General features: G+C 40.8%; 1 protein-coding gene across 1 annotated transcript in view; it reads right to left on the bottom strand.

Annotated features, from left to right (window-relative positions):
• The window catches only part of LOC124616104 (peroxisomal acyl-coenzyme A oxidase 3-like), a 212,531-nt gene that overhangs the window by 129,866 nt on the left and 64,465 nt on the right, over positions 1 to 18,200 (bottom strand). The window contains exons 2-4 of the mRNA XM_047144363.1: positions 15,671 to 15,811; positions 14,375 to 14,533; positions 1,557 to 1,703 (exon numbers count right to left, since the gene is read on the bottom strand). Coding sequence (XP_047000319.1) covers positions 1,557 to 1,703; positions 14,375 to 14,533; positions 15,671 to 15,793 — 429 coding nt within the window. The 5' untranslated portion in view covers positions 15,794 to 15,811. The remainder of the gene's footprint in view (positions 1 to 1,556; positions 1,704 to 14,374; positions 14,534 to 15,670; positions 15,812 to 18,200) is intronic.

The raw sequence follows: 18,200 nt of genomic DNA, 5'->3' as shown, positions 1-18,200 counted from the left end.
GAGAAAGAAGTGTGTGTGTGTGTGTGTGTGTGTGTGTGTGTGTGTGTGTGTGTGTGTGTGTGTGTTTAATAATAGTGAACTATAGAGTGATTCAAAATGAGTGGGACAAAAAGAAAATATTTCTGTGACTACAGTAATTACTTTATTTCAGAAATACACACATAGACTGAAAGGCTGGCAACAATAAAACAATGAAAAGTTGCCATTGTTGTTCAGTGTTGGTGTTAGTATCCAAAATAGTGGCATGCATGATACAAAAGGCACACTGTGTCATATAATATGCAAAAACATAATGTATAATTATTGTCCAAAGATATTTTTGGACAAGTTTTGTAAAGTGGTGCCATATTGCCACAAGACTGCTAGATGGGGAAAGCATTTCAAGGAGACAGGATGCATACGCAAGAAGAAAACCACAGGATAGCCATTCATTCAAACTAAAGCAATGGAAAACATTAATATGATCTATGAAAGAAGCCCCAGGAAATGCATGCATTGTACCAACAGACAAACGAATGTGTCACAACCAACACTGTGGCATGTGTTATGCAAATGTCTGCAGTTCAAAGCTTACAGAATTCAAATGTTGCAAGCACTAAAACCAACTGGTAAACCAAACTGAAGACAATAATGCATTGATTTTCAGTTACAGATGCAGATGGATCATTTTGTAAACATATTTGCATTCTCTGTTGAAGCCATAGTTCACTCAACTAGCAAAGTGAACAAGCATGATTTGAGAATATGGGATACACAAAACCTCCATGCCTTTCTGGAACATGAATGTGTTTCTCCAAAACTTTACGTTTTCTGCAACATAACCAACTGGAGAGTCTTTGGTTCTTTCTTTTTCACAGTACGTACGGTACCTTTAAAGGCATAACCTAATATTGATAAGCTTTCTCACTGGTTGTTGCCTCAGGTGAGAGAAAAGGTACATAACATCAGGATGGAGTCCCACCACATTTGCATAACCTTGTATGTAGTCATCTCAATGAACATCTTCCACGGTGGCCGGAAAGTCTTGCTGCTCATGTTGTGATTCCCCAGGTCACCTGACTTTGCACCAATGAATTCTTTTCTTCTGCAGATGTGTGAATGACATGATTTAATATCCCCATTTGTGCAGGACTTACAGCACCTAAGGCATCAGCCAATCAGCACATTTAACTCCATTGATTAGGCTACATTAAAACATGTCTGGCAGGAAATGTTGTACCAGATAGACCTCTGCCACATCACAAATAGTGACCACATCAAACATCTGTGAACGTTCATCACCAGAGTTAACCCTTCAGCCTACATATATGCTCCTGAAATAAAGTCATTAGTGTAGTCATATGAATACTTTCTTTTTGCACCTTTCATTTTCAGTCACTCTGTATAATAGTGAAGTAACATAACTACAGTGCTATTCTGTACATGTGATTATGTATTCTTCCACATAACTTAACACATCCAACATTATGAAATTTAATAAAAATAAATAAACATACATGGATACTGTGTATTACCACTTTATATAATGCTTGCTATGTTACATAAATAATACTTACCTTCCCTTGATCAACTTCTTCGACAAACTTATAGTGCCTTGGAGTACCCATGCCACGGATGGTATTTATGTAAAATCCAAAGTTAATGTTTGTCTTAACAGCAAGTGATGGATCATAGTGATATATTGCAGCCAGATATGCACCAGGCTAAATTAAGTATAAAATAGTGTTACATATACACAATAAAAGACCCAGATTCATTACTGTCTCATATTTCTTTGTTGATGGTTTTACACAAGCAGAGTTAACATGAGTGAAAAATAAGAACAACCAACTATACAAATGTGAAGAACCCATATCCAGAGAGTTGAAGATGCACAGAAAATAATACAATGAATTTCAGACTGTCTGAATTGAGGTACAGGGTCAAAGAGAATATGAGGGCAACAAAAGATGGATGCGGATGCTGAAAGATGTCAGGGAGAGGAAGAGAAGAAACTGGAATGAGGCACAATTGCTTAGCTTCATCAACCAAATGAGATCAACAGGGCCAAATGCATAATATACATTAATATCATCACCTATGCCTTTGATTTTCTTTGCAGTAGCAGTTTTTTCCCATCCCCTTAATAATATGCCAACCTTTTTTCCTATCAATTTGGGATCAGAACTTTAAAAACAGGCCCACTACCATGTAAATTAGGATGCTGGACCCCTGTCAGTACATAAAATATAGCTGGTTGAAATTTGACACTGAGGCCAGTATGCAACTAGAACCAACTGAAGCGCCTCCTCAAAGTAATAGATAGCCAGTCTCATTGTTGATAAAGAAACTTCCCCGTCTGAATCACTTGATCTGAAGGCCTTAATTTTGTCACTCTGCACCTCAAGCCATTCAGTCTTTCACTTACTCATGATCTTCCTTCTCCAAGTGAATATAATAGCATACAGGGAATGGCACATATTGGCACAGTGACTCCTTAATATGACTCACTGTTGACTGTATCTGTTGTTTCATGCTCCACAATTACCATGTGACTCTATGCTTAGTAGATGAGACATATTCAGCTAATCATAGTAAATGTAGAAAGGAAAATTGGTAAATTATCTCTGCTGAGGATAATTACATTACACTATGCAGACAACTTAGATATAACACTTGTCCCTTCAATTAATGCTAATTATATCATGATTTTTATTTGGCTCAGTCATTGGTTTGGTTTTTCTTGTGATTAGGTTAGATTAGATTAGATTAGTTTTTCGTTCCATAGACCCGTGCTGAGGAGATCCTCGTGGATGTGGAACATGTCTTTTTTTTTTTTTTTTTTTTTTTTAAGCTGAAATAACAATACTAATAGTATGAATATATACAATACATCATTTGTTTCTATTAAAAAATTCGTCAATGGAGAACAAGGAGTTGGCCACTAGTAAGTCTTTCAGGCTCCTTTTAAACTGATCTTTATTTGTAACTAAATTTTTTATGTTTACTGGCAAATTATTGAAGATGTGTGTTCCTGAGTAGTGGACCCCTTTTTGAACTAAAGTAAGTGCTTTTAAGTCCTCGTGCAGATCATTTTTGTTCCTGGTATTGTATGTATGAACTGAGCTGTTTGTTGGAAAAAGAGATATATTATTTAGGACAAACTTCATTAATGAGTAAATATACTGAGAGGCAGTAGTTAGTATACCCAGTTCTTTGAAGAGGTTTCTACAGGATGTCCATGAATTTACTCCACAAATAATACATATTACATGCTCTTGGACTCTGAAAACTTTTGTTTGACTTGAAGAGTTACCCCAAAATATTATACCATATGACATTATGGAATGAAAGTAGGCAAAGTATGCAAGCTTTTTCATTTTTATGTTGCCTATGTCTGCTAACACTCGAATTGCAAATACAGATTTGTTAAGGCGTTTCTGCAGTTCTGTGGTGTGCTCTTCCCAACTGAATTTATTATCAAGTTGTAATCCCAGGAATTTAAGACTGTCAACCTCTTCTATCTGCTCTTCTTCGTATTTTATGCATATGCTGGGTGGAAACCTCTTACAGGTTCTGAATTGCATATAGTGAGTCTTTTCAAAGTTTAATGTCAGTGAGTTGGCTTTAAACCATTTATTAATATCCATGAAAATATCATTAGCAGATCTTTCTAGAACTACACTTGACATACTATTTATTCCAATACTTGTGTCATCTGCAAACAAAACGAACTCTGCTTCTGGCAGTGTAACTGATGAGAGATCATTAACGTACACAAGAAAAGGCAGTGGCCCTAAGATGGATCCTTGTGGGACACCACATGTAATTTCTTCCAATTCTGATGATGACCGATGACTTAATTCACTAGTCCCTTGCACTGACACCCTTTGTCTCCTGTTAGTGAGGTATGACTTGAACCATTTTGCAGCACTGCCTGTGACACCATAGAATTCTAATTTACTTAAAAGGATGTTGTGGTTCACACAATGAAATGCCTTTGACAAATCACACATTGCAGTGTACTTGTGGGAACTGGGATTTCACATAACTGTTGCAGTGGTATGTGGTCTCAAGGGCATTTTCACGCTATGGTAACTGGTCATATTGCTATGAACCCACACACCAGACCCTTTTTTATTTTAATTATTTATTTATTTTGGGGGGTGAGGGTTCATTTCATCCTGTCAGCCAGTTTCCTATGCTATCTGTTTTTCCTTCTTCAGTTAATGTAGTGTACTGGTTCCATTTATGTTTCCATGTTTCACATTAAGTATGGCATTTCCATTCCTGTTTGGTTTGCTGATTGTCTCAACCTAGAATTTTTCTCTCAAATAAATATCAAGTTGGTAGTTTTAATTGATAATGTTGTGGAAGTTAAATGTACAGTGTTGGTATATAAATATCCTGGACTTTTGTAGTCCAGTACTGTAACGAGAATTCCAGTATATTGCACAGGTGGTGTCAAATTTATAATATAATTTTGTACAAGCTTAAGATTTCTTGTAAATAATAAACTTATCTTCCTTGAAAAAGGAATTTCAGTTTGCCCACAAATACCATTTGACACATATGGCACCTACAGTTGACTTGTACAAAAAGCAATTAATTCATTTGGAGTTGTGGTGAAGAAGAAGCATTCACTCTGGATATAACTAGATTTTCAGCATATCCTATAAGCATTATACCTACATTCGGATGCTTAGTAATATATGTGTATACACTGATGGAAAAAAATTGCAGTACCAGAAAATAATTAATGTGAAGTAATGAAATTTTGGGAATACATTTGTCTAGGTAACATTTTTAAGTGATAAACATTGCATGTTCACAGGTCAATGTGAGCACGAGATAAGCCACCGTAAATGTGAAATGGTGGTACAATAATACCCGGTGTAACTGCCAGAATGTTGAATGCAAGGATGAAAATGTGCATGTGTTGGGTTGTACAGGTGCCAGATATCTGTCAGCGGGATGGAGCTCTATGTCTGTTGCACTTGATCGGTCAATACATGGATGGTTAACACTTTTTGTGGATGATGCTGTAGTTGCCATCTGATGATGTCCCATATGTACTCAACAGTTGACAGATCTGTTGATCGAGCAGGGCAAGGTAACATGTCGGTATTTTGTAGAGCATGCTGGGTTACAACAGTGGTATGTGGGTGAGCGACATCCTCTTGGAAAACATCTCCCCAGGGATGTTGTTCATAAAAGGCAGTACAAGAGGTTGAATCACCTCAATGATGTACGTTTTTGCTGTCAGGGTGCATGGGATAACCATGAGAGTGATCCTGCTGTCATATAAAATTAACATCCTGGACTGTAACTTCAGGTGTAGGTCCAGTGTGTCTAGCTCACAGGTAGAAAGAAGAATCCTTTATTGTATGATTATATGATAGTGGAACAAACACTGGTAGCAGTTACTTCTGTAAAATATTTCGGAGTATGCGTGCGGAACGATTTGAAGTGGAATGATCATATAAAATTAGTTGTTGGTAAGGCGGGTACCAGGTTGAGATTCATTGGGAGAGTCCTTAGAAAATGTAGTCCATCAACAAAGGAGGTGGCTTGCAAAACACTCATTCGACCTATACTTGAGTATTGCTCATTAGTGTGGGATCCGTACCAGATCGGGTTGACGGAGGAGATAGAGAAGATCCAAAGAAGAGCGGCGCGTTTCGTCACAGGGTTATTTGGTAACCGTGATAGCGTTACGGAGATGTTTAACAAACTCAAGTGACAGACTCTGTAAGAGAGGCGCTCTGCATCGCGGTGTAGCTTGTTCGCCAGGTTTCGAGAGGGTGCGTTTCTGGATGAGGTATTGAATATATTGCTTCCCCCTACTTATACCTCCCGAGGAGATCACGAATGTAAAATTAGAGAGATTAGAGCACGCACGGAGGCTTTCAGACAGTCGTTCTTCCCGCGAACCATACGCGACTGGAACAGGAAAGGGAGGTAATGACAGTGGCACGTAAAGTGCCCTCCGCCACACACCGTTGGGTGGCTTGCGGAGTATAAATGTAGATGTAGATGTAGAGGTGGATTGTAGGCCCTTGACTGGCCACCTCCTGACCAATGCATAGCCATCAATGGCACAAAGGCAGAAACAGCTTTCATCAGAAAACACAACACACCTCGTTGCATCACTGTGGTGTCAACTGCTGCACAAATTGCTGCTGCAGATGCAGTATGACCTGCCAGAGCCGTATGCCAAACACAATGGTCTTCCCTCTCAGTAGTGCCATCCGGGGCCTGGTCTTCTTGTGACTGTACATTCTCATGACCACTGCTGCCAGAAATCATGTACAGTGGCAATATTCCTGACGAGTCTTTCTGCAGTATCACAGAAGGAACATCCAGCTTCTCACAGCCCTATAACACAATCGCCTTGAAACTCAGTGAGGAGTCAATAAATGTGTCTTTGTCACGTTAAAGTCATTCTTGACTAACATCAACCCACCATGTCCAATCTCAAAGGTAACTAATACTAACAACCAATACAGAGTTTATTTAAAGCAAAAATGATTTGCATCCTCATAGAAGCATTACTAACACAAGTCTTACATGACTGGTGTGAAATTGGAATAGGTGTCATCTTTCAGATTCAGAAACATACCTACCAACTTTCTTTTATGTCACACAACTCCTTCTTGATGTTGCTGTTTTTTGTCATCAGTGTAGTTCTGTTAGATTTCTTTCTGCACAAGTTTCCAATAACTAATTACCAACTGTCAGGTCACACAACATAATAAAAAAATGTTTGACAATTTTCAATGTGTATATTGCCTTATCTATCCACCTGACACATTCTGTTTCCATGTTTGTTGTATCTTGTATGCCCTATATTTGATTTTACACTAATTCTGCTGCACGTTTTTAAGAAAAAGATCCCTAGTGTGGAGAATGTTCAAGGGTCATAACAAGGAGATGAAGATGGAACACTGATCCCAGAAGGAAGAAAAAAAGGGAAGAAGAATGATGATATGATTAATAAGTTTGTAATTAATGACTTTTGATTTTATTAATGTGTTGCATACACTAACTTAACTGTCACAGCTAGAGTTTTGAAAACAAAACAGGCAAATACTCTTTGTAGGGATACCCTTAACAGATAAAGATCCATGCTGATTCAGTTCAAATAGTGTCTACATGATTTTTACACTCATAATTTCTCTAGCCTTTTCTTTCAAACATTTTGATTTTGGCAGAACCTTGTGCATAAATGTTATCTGTGAAGTTCTCTCTCTCTCTCTCTCTCTCTCTCTCTCTCTCTCTCTCTCTCTCTCTCTCTCTCTGTGTGTGTGTGTGTGTGTGTGTGTGTGTGCGTGTGTGTGTGTGTGTGTGATATGTTATCAGATAACTACAATTGTGTAAAAAAATTCTCAAATTCAAAAGAATAATAATTAAATTATGTAACACAATTTTTGTACAAAATTATCATTTAGAAAGTTCTAAAAAGAGAGTGTGGCATCGATCCATGGATTGATTGGCCAGAACATCATATGTGTATTATGTCTTCGAGTGGATCTTTGTTATTGTATACTTCCGGGACCTCAGTTCCTGCCTAGTCTTTGACCTGTACGTTGTTGTGTAATAAAAGTATTGATGATTAGAAGAGAGAACCATGGTCATTACCTTACCACCTTGATATCTCCTTCAGTGGTGACCCCAAAGTTCGAATAATCCATCAAACTGAGTAAAAAGTGACTACCGCGCTGGCTTCTGCATTCTGCATGGACCTTTGTCCGCTACACAATTGCCTTCTACAACACGCCACTGCCGCCCGGTTTTCACCTGCAACAGCAACTAAATTCAAGCATGCCAGCTGTAGTCGGTGCCCGACGTGAATTTCCGCAGTCCTATAGCCTTGAGAACCCAGGGACCTTGTCAGGTGCAGTGGTTTTGAACATGACGCCAGCGATCTCTGACTTCGGCTTTGTTAGCTCTAAAGTGCTTCAGTTTTCGCCACACAGCAGTACAAGAAACCACTACACACTGATACCAAACTTTAATGCAAGTACTGTAAATAGTGGGGAGCATAGTTTTCATAATGTGCCACAACAGGACACCTTTTTGAATGTGCAAGCTCCATGTGTGTATCACTCCACGCTGGTTGCACACTACGTGAATGACATTCGCCAGCCTGTTACTCTGAGTGTTCATCAGTGCAGTAATTTGAGCGCGTCAGGTTCCACCAAGCTCATCAGTGACTCTGTGGTGGACAATTTTGCTGCAGATGTGGAGGACCAATTGCATAATAACCTGTTGAGCAACTGCCGTGACCACTTTGACCTTCCGCCGCAACAAGCGGTCCCGCTTTGCTCCACGTTGGGCTTCCTGCTAACGGATTTCGCCTCCCCTCTAGCTACTATGAACACAGCCGGTACGTCTGCTTCCTCTCTACCGCCCGCATGATGCAGAGTTAACTTTGACTTACCTACTCCCGCGTCCACAAGTGGCTGCCCACATTCTTCGACCGCCAGTTCATCAAATCTGTCGAAACTTCCGGCATTCAAACCTGCCCACCCGGAAATCTGGTTCAACCTGGTTGAGCAAACTTTCAGTGTCTGTGAACTTGATGACAATGCCCGTTTCACATGTCTCATGAAGCACCTCCATGACCATGTCGACTTAATTTACGACCTGGTTAAATCACCTCCTCTGAACGAGAAGTATGCTACAGCTAAACAAGCAATACTGGAATGTGTCTCCAAGACAAGAAGAGAAAACATTCGACAGCTCGTCTATGAAGAATGCCTCGGCGACAGATCTCTGTCCCAGCTGTGGCGATGCCTTCGACTTCTCGTCGGTGAATATGACATGCCAGACGCCACGTTCACCGAGATTTGGATGGAAAAGCTGTCTCTGTCTGTCCAAACGGCCATCTCCACCTACGAAGATAGACCAAATAGCGAATGCTTGTGCGCCACCAACTGAGTTTACTTCGCTCTACTACGTGAACGCCATGCCCAGCATTCTGGCAGCTATGCCAGTTTCCAACCACAACCAGGGTCCCAACTTGGACAACCCACTAAACCTAAGTCTCTCAAGCTCGCCGCACTTCACGTCCACACAACAACAGCGCATCTGACTCCGAGGAAGTTTCTGGGCTGCCGCCGTCTGACCACTCGCAGGAGCAGACGTCCGCCCGTAAATACTGTTTATTCCATGCAAAATTCAGGGAACAGGCATGCAATTGTAAACCGCTGTGCTCCTACCCAAACTTCAACCACAGGTAGGCAGCGGCGGCACCTCCTGCGACGTAAACAACAGGCGCTGTTCCACGCTCCATTCTGTGTCCAACACTAATGCTTCAAATGGACAAGTCTATGTCCACGACTTGAACTCTGGCACAAACTTTCTCATCGACACAGGCGCAGATGTTTCCCTACTTCCATCTTGTCTTGCTACCAAAAAGATCCGACTACACAAAACTGTCCTACGTGCTGTAAACTCATGTAGTTTGTTGTGCTTAGGTTCTTTTTCATATGCAGTGTCCCTCTCGCCTGAGTGCAACCTGCAGTGGTCCTTCCTGGTGGCTGACATCGACGATCCCATTTTGGGCATCGACTTTCTGTGACACCACAAACTGTAGCCTGACCTCGTCAAGAATACAGTGTTCTACCACCCTATGCAGGAACACATCCCGTGTGCTTCGTCGAGTGTCAATAGTACTGCTAAACAGGTCCACCTGGCTAGGAAGGGTAATAACCCATCCTCTGAGCTCTTGTCATGGACAAATAAGTGGCTCACGGAGCGTGTCGAGTCTACACGCCTGCGCTTGGAACAACTTGAGTTATGCTGTCGCCTCAATGACTTAAGTAACGTGTTATCTTCGGCATGGCAGCGGCTTGCAGCAGATGATGCCTCGGCAACACACAAGGTTAGTCAGTGCCACTACAGTGTTCTCGCGCCCAAGTGCATTTGTGACCGTGTGCCACCTACACTGTACAGTGTCCGCACTCCCACCAGCTCTAACTGTGTTAATTCGAGCGCACATTCATCCCCCTCCTCGCTTGGGCAGCTAACTTCCCAGGCGCAGGTTAATGTTTTTGATTTACTGTCATCAGTAGTTCATTTGTGCCCGCTACCGCCAGCAAGCTCTACAGCAGCGCCTTCGGTTACTAATAAACAGTGTACCAACCTTGTTTCGCGTAGCTCACTTGTTTGTCACTCCCAGCCACCCAACAGTTGGCACTTACGCAAACTTTCGCCATCTGTGGCACAGCCCAGCCTAGCGGCTGCTGCGCACACTATACCACAGACAGTCACCTCGTGTAACATGTTGTGTGTTTCCGTGGTTACAGATGGCACCGCCCACAAAATTTGCTTGCAAGACGGACCACCTATCTCTTGCCGACCACGCCGTCTCAAGCCAGAACTCATGAAAGTGACTCGCGAACAAATAGACAATCTCTTAACAGCCAGCATCATTGAACCATCTGCCGCATGCTGGGCCTCGCCTATCCACTTCGTCACAAAAAGCGACGGCACCTGGCGTATGGTTGGCGACTATACTAAGTTGAACTCTTGTACTAACATAGACAAGTACCCAGTTCCTAACGTTTCGAATTTTAACCATGCTCTTGCAGGCACCAAATATTTTTTGGTAGTGGACTGTAGGAGGGCCTATCATCAAATTCCGATGGCACCAGAGAATATTGAAAAGACAGCTTTTACAACACCTTTCATTACCAGTTCATGCCCTTTGGCCTCCGCAATGCTGCACAAACTTGGCAGAGATTCATAAACAAGGTGTTGTTTCATCTGGATTTTTGTTTCGTTTACTTGGATGACATTCTTATTTTCAGTCCTACTTTGCAAAAGAACAAGAAACATTTGCAGATTGTTAAAGACACTCTTACCACTGCCGGTGTTGAACTGAATAATAAGAAGCTCCAGTGGCATCAGACTTTGGTATGATTCTTAGGCTACATCGTGTCAGCTAAGGAATTCACGTCTCCCGAGGATAAAATCAAACCTGTTTTGGATTTGCCACGCCCTCACTCGTTTAAGGAGCTGTGCAGGTTCATCAAAATAGTTAATTATTATAGGAAGCACTTGCCTGCCGCAGCTGAGGTTCAGGCTCCCCTAACAGATGCCCTTGATGGCAAAAATACGACCGGTATTTGCCCGGTCCCCTGGACCCCTGCCATGAAACAAGCTTTTGAAAAACTGCAGCACCTACTAGAAAATGCAGTGACTGTTGCCCTCCAGCATCTGGATGCTATATTTTTTTATTACCACGGATGCCAGTGATACTGTAGTAGGTGCTGTCCTCAGCCAAACCGCCGGACATACTACCTCTCCTTTGCAGTTCTTTTCTAAGAAGCTCAACGGCGCTCAAAAAAAGTACTCGGCCTTTGATACGGAGCTCTTGGCAGTTTACAAGGCTATGAAACACAACAGAGTTCGTAAGTGGTGCCTGCTAACGGAGAGGTATGCTGAGCTGGTGGGGTGGGAAAACCATAGCACGGTGAGGGCGGTGTGCTGCGAGTAGAGGGGTGAGTGTCAGATGGTGAGGTCTGAGTGGGCGTGGCAGGAACCTGCGGGCTACACCGGTTAGAAGAGCAGTGCGGTGTGCTGTTGCACAAAGACAGAACTGTTATATTAGAGCCCTGGGAGTTGGGCCCTCTGCTATGGGAGCCGGGAGGCGGAAAACCCTGAAATGAGTGTGGGCTCATTGACGGGGCCAGTGTAGGCGTGAGTTTACTACTACATAGTTCAGAAAACAAGGCAGACTCAAATTGACAGCCTTGGTTGGTCGTCAAGTAAACAGGGCAGCCAAAGCGTGAAATGGCAGCCAAAGCGTGAAATCCAAGTGTCTATGAAGGATCGTGCCACTGATTTGGATGTAATATTGGGTAGCGGGGCAGCTTCCACCCAACGAGGGGTTCTGTCTATAATAGATAGCATGTATCTGTAACCCTTGGAGGGGGTGAGGGGGACCCACCAAGTCGATGTGAACGTGCTGGAAGCGACTGGGAGGAGCGGCGAAGCTGCCTAATGGGGGCGACGTGTGCTGTGAAACTTTATTTTGTTGGCACAGAATGCAGGCATGGGCCCAGGCTTGGTAGTCGTGACGCATGTCGCACCAGACGAAGTGCTCTGAAATAAGTCTGGTAGAGATCCTCACACCTGATGAGCATGGTTGTTTTTGTTTTAACTTTTTAACTTGTACACAAACATATGTTTACATTTTTTATTTAGTCAACATTTTTGCGAACATGAAAAGACTTAGGCAATATTTCCACTTAATGCCATGAAATGCAGCTCTCTTTAAAGATGGATAAATTTACAAAATAATGCATATTAGGAAGAGAAGGAACAAGATAGCATTGAACAACAACATTAGTGGTAAACATCTTGAATATATATTTAAGGTTGATACTGAGAAGTGATATGAAATCAATAATTGGGATGACAAATGTGTAGATTTAGATGCAGGAAGGGTTCTCAGAAAGTGAAGTGCACCGGTAAACAAAATTGCATACAATGACAGTGCATACAATTCTAGAATATTGTTCCAGTGTTTAGCGTCCTTATCATGAAGACATGATAATAGACTTTGAACATATTCAGAGATACAGTGCTGGGACAATAACAGCATGATAAAGTCCATATGAAAGCGTATCAAACTGCTCAGTGACATTAAATTAATACCCTTTGGAAAAAGATGACATTGCTACAAAACCTGTTTTGTAAATTTATTGAACCTGTATTCAAAAAAGGTTGTGCGACTATTATGCTGCCATCATTGTATATCTCATATAGGGATCATGCAAGAGAGACTGTGATGTGCATAGAGGCATGTTCTTACCTCACTCAATAAGTGAATGTAATGGGACAGATAATCTATAATAGTGTACAAAGTAGTCTCTGCCAAGCACTATACAGTTACCTATGGAATACATATGCAGATGTATAACTTAAGTACAAACACCCTTAGGCTCTGAGGATGGACATTAGATTTAAATGCATATGAATTTTTCTCTTATGTTCCACATTCTTCAGGATATCCAAACTATGGGTCTACATAATGAACAGTGTATTTAATCTGATCTAATCCAAACAACTAGATTTGTCTGCAATATGAGTATGCATTTCTTATGATTTTCTCAGTTTTTCAAAATACTGAAAAAGAATTCAGCCTATTACAATATGGACTTCTAGAAAAGAACTATCACAATTCACATAATGTATGTGCTCATCATCAAGAAACAGCATAAACTGTTGCAGTAACCCGAATTTTTAGAGTGTATCTTGGTAAAATTCTTCTTTTGGAATGTCAAGTCAAGATGGCATCAAATTTACACTGATGGAACATATTATAATTGAATTAAACACCTTGAACTATATGAAGTGTGAAATCTGCTGTTAAAAATCCAGGAATGTAAAATTATATGGAGATCAGAGAATCAGATCAATTTTATTGCCAGTGCGTCATTGTTTCTGGTTCCAACAACAAAATATATATTCTGATACAAAAGCGTAAGATCAGTACTTTGTGGGTGTTTTCTTGAATCATAAAGTATGCTAGATGGCATACTGGACCATAAAAGCAAGGAGCACAATACTGGCTATGTTTAATCCACATATTCCTAACAAAATGTACGCACAAAGTTCTCTGAGGTATGCCATCTTTTTGTAGTGTTTTGAGCAAGTATTTTGACAGTTCAACTTTACATCATCACCACATGATCCTTGATTTATTGTGCGGTTAGGGATGCCGCTGCTCCCTTTAAATGCACTAATTACATCATCCTTTCACCTTTCTGTGACTGGGTCATATAATCTGCTGAAAGTGACATTTGATCCACATATGGTAACCTCGTGTTCAGAGGGATAATCAGAAATAGGTTCCCTTGCTTCAGGATTCAATTGAGTACATCACCATTAGTTCACAGACATCCCAGACATCCCAGATCTTACTGAAAGAAGGTTTTATGCTAATCTGATCTCAGTGGCCTCACTTATGACACTGTCACAGGACCTTGACACTTGTCAAGGAATTCCGTTGGACCAAAGTCTATGGAGTGCATAAGAGTCCTGAACATTGTTGAAAAACAGCTGATTTGCTTGGCTGCACCAAATGTTTGTGGAGTTTATTCTGCTGGCACCAGATCTTCCCTGTTCTAATAGTTTCATTATGTCATACATCAGCCAAACTGCATGTCTGATTCCAGGACAATATTGTGTACAAATGGCAGTGGTAAAATGCGAGAGTTTATAAAATATAATCAACATTTCTGCATTAAATTAGTTACACAGTTCCCTGACCTTGAGTATCATAAATGTAAAGCTGATGCCATAAGAAATATAGCTAAACAGTTTCTAAATTAATTCTTTCTTCAGTAAATAATAGCATTTACAATAGTAAATATCTTACCTTGCGAGGATCTTCTGTCATCTCTTTCACTGTTAAGTTTTGAAGTTCTTTTAAACGATACATTCTCTTTATTGCCAAATGTCGTTCCTCATCTAAACTCAGTTTCTTACTTGGATGCTGAAACACTGGATCCTCTTCAAACAATTTCCATATTTTCATCTGTTTTTCCAGAGAAACAAGTAATACATGACAGTATGCAGAAGTTTACTTTGTCTTAATGTATAGATTTGTAGATATTTAAGTTTTTATTTGACATGCATAACATTTAGAAATTCGTGACTACTGCATTATTCATTATATTCAGGAAGATGGAGAATCAAATTCAAATTCACCCATCCAGAATTAGATTTTCCATTAGTTCCCTAAATAGTTTATGTTAAATGTAGGAAATAGTCCATTAAAAAGAATATGGTTGAATCATCTGACAATCTAGCCTTGTTCTCCATCTCTAATGACACAGATGGGATGCTAAACCCTAACCATTCTTCTTTCCCTTCATTAGTGCCTCACTGTTTACCTTAGTGCAACAAATTGCTCACATCAAAGTGGTGCTCAGTGAAACAAAAGAAATATTATATACATGTGGTGTCTGTTCTTTAGAACATATCCAAAAGGAAAGACAATACATGTTGTATATTGAGGTGAGGATGGCCAGTGATTTCTTCGGTGCAGATACACACTAGGTGCGAATTCTTACAGACAGGAGTCAGCAAAATGCCACGAGTGATTAGGATAATGGATAAGGGGCACTACATTTGTAATGTGTGGCTAAGCTGAGAATGTGTGTCTGGCAGGAGGTGTGCTAGGGTAGTCCGTGAATTTGCAATGACCTTTGTATCCGGATGGTGCTGTGGTCAGCACACCTGCCTAGTAAGCAGAAGATCTGGGTTTGATTCCTGATCTGGCACAAATTCTCAACTTTCCCCATTGATTTAAAGCAATGTCCATTCACAGTCAATGTCTGTAATTCCTTTTTGTTTTAAAAGAAAGACTGTCTTCAGTTCCACACAGAAGCACAAATGTTGTGAGCTGTCCCTAGAAGCCTTTACATCGCTAATAAACTATAAAGTAAGAGTATATTGGACAGACTTATTGTTTCTCCATTTGACTCTTCATGCCATCACATCTGCACATATAATGGCATATCTACAACTACAATGCATCAAATAACATTTGATGAAAAACAAATAGTTAACAGTTTGCTAGTAACAAATTAATGCGAGTGTAATCAAAAATGATAAATACTTATTTAGCAACCTAATTAGCAAAAGTGGTATTTCAGGTCACAAATATTACCTTGTATTTCAACATTTCAGGATCTTCTAAGAGTAGCTTCAGAGATTTCCAGTCAAAAGAAGATTTTCTACGATATTTGTCAAGAGGGCTGGGCAGGAAATCAGGCAACAATTCTGATCCCATTCTTTCTTAGAGTAAATTCTGCAAAATGCAAATCAAAAGGTTATTTAAAAATAGTCATATCCAACTTATCTCAAATAGGGTACTAGGTCCGGATACTTCAAAATCTGCACACAAATTGAACAATAACTGTACCAACAAATGACAGGAGTATAGTTATCATGAGACTGGGGTTGCTGTTATAGACCTTGGATTCGTTAGTTTTGTAACTTAAAGATTATTTTTCATTCTATTTATTAACTCATCTACCTGTCACCTGTTACTCTCTCCCTCCTCCTCCCACACCCCACCCCCTCACACCTCTCTCTCTTTCTCAGACATCCTCTCAAAGCACATTCCTTCAAGCTATGTGAACTGGTGCACCATCACAGACTGCTTTCTTTGTAGGCTCCACAATGATATACTTCCATGGGAAAGATCACAATATGATACCTACAGATTTTTTTAACATAAAAAAGAAAACCACATGGTTTGTAATGAGGACATAGTACGTTTTAATTATCCTGTGGGCAGAATTTTCTTTTTAAGTTATTTTAAAGTCTGGATTTGCTATCTATTAGGCCGTTCACACATGCAGCGACTGAAAACCAATGCAACGGGTTGGAGATATCTGGTTGCAAACTGGCTTACAATGCAGCTCTGCACACGGCGCAACTCTGAGATGAGAAACTACAGTTGCCATTTGAGAGTGTGGAGAAGAAGGAGTATTGTTTGTTGTACCTGAGCATCTTTTGATTACACAGGATATGTTGAGTACAAATTCGAGCACAGAAGAAGATGTGGTCCTCTATTATTATTACTTACAAATGAAAAAAAGAAGGAAATTCTGCATTCATCCATATGTACACAGAAGCATAAACTGCAGGCTGTTTGTAGCAGCAAAGGAGCTGCAACAAACAGATTCAAAATTCACTGCTTTTTATAGAATGAGTAAACATTGCTACAGTGATCTGCTACAACCGATTTCCCCCACCACAACATAGTGAAATATGAAAATGAGGGAATGTGTCAGTGCAGAAGAACAGATATTAATCACTTTGAGGTAGGAGAGTTCTGATTTATTTTATACACAAATAATTTCACCAAAAGTACATACTGATTACTATGTTTTCTAAGGAGCTTTCTTAACTTTCCAGCTGCATTGTCAGAACCTTCCGTTGATTGTCGACCAACTGTTGGACGAACTACCTTGTAAAACTCACTGGTGGCACTATTGTCTTGGTTACTGTCCTCTGTATCTTCACCTGATTCAATGGTGACATTGCTTGATTGGGATGCCAATTACTACATAACAGCTATTGAGACAACCAGTGGTGGAGTAGGCTCCTGGTTAATGATTTCATCAATTAGCTGTAATACTCTACGCTTGAATATTTTTATCTGTTGCTCATTCATTTAATCCATCTCAGACAACAAGCTAAGAAGAAACAGTTTCCTAACCTCTATCCTCTGGTTGTGGGGCTTAGACTGCTGTGAGTCAGTTTTGCCCTTCTTGGCTTTAATAAACTTGTGGCATCTCTGGTGCAGAGTTTGACTCTGATCTGTTTGAACTGCTTTGTTCTATGTCTCTCAGTGTGCAACTTGTGTACTGCCATGTTTTGCTCTTCTTGCTTCATGTCTAATAAATACATTTACGATATTTAAAATGTGTTATTACTGATCAGCATTACGTGATAACAACAGTGGTGGCCCCGACATCATCGTTGCATGATCACGAGTTATTTTGTGCTTCTCTTCATCATTAACGGACTTTGTGTGCCAGCCCACACTGTCTTCAGAACAATGGGTCTACCAGTGTTTTTCAGCACTAGAGCCATGCATCCTATTACCTGAGCTTGTGAACATGAGTGGTGAAGTGTATCTAATGCGCTTTTGGTTAAAAGTGAACAATTATCTATGCCCGGCCATTCTGGTGGCCACTTAACCTTAACCAGCCCCACATGGCCACCATGAAGTGCGACAGCTCAACAACAGCCACAACATGGACAGTGCATCCCACCTAATGACATTGTGGCCGATCACCCAGTTATGGACGTTGTGGTTTACCTCTAAGCTAGCAGTCTCCTTTGGTTTGGTTTGATGTGCCGACAAAGCTCCAGAACTGTGATTCAAACATTCCTACGCACACAGTTGCACATTCTTATGTGCCTAGTGTTGCAGCACCCCACCCTCCCCCCACATGCCGTCCTGGTGACACTGGTCGCTTTGACTGCGCCTGTTTCTGCGACCATCGCACCATGGTTACACCATGACCACCTTCCGGCCTCTTTTGTAATGGTGCCAGCTATTCCGCCCATGCCGGTTACCAGGTCAGCCCCTCTAAAGCTGAAATGAGACTGCCTTCTGCCTGCTGTTGCAACGGGACTGGCCCTTTCACCCATGCCATGTTCATCATCAGGCCTGGAATTGG

The sequence above is a fragment of the Schistocerca americana genome, chromosome 5, assembly GCF_021461395.2.
Source record: "Schistocerca americana isolate TAMUIC-IGC-003095 chromosome 5, iqSchAmer2.1, whole genome shotgun sequence".
In the NCBI taxonomy this organism is placed as follows: domain Eukaryota; kingdom Metazoa; phylum Arthropoda; class Insecta; order Orthoptera; family Acrididae; genus Schistocerca; species Schistocerca americana.
The sequence above is the reverse complement of the archived record's forward strand: the minus strand, read 5'-3'. Positions and strand labels throughout refer to the sequence as shown.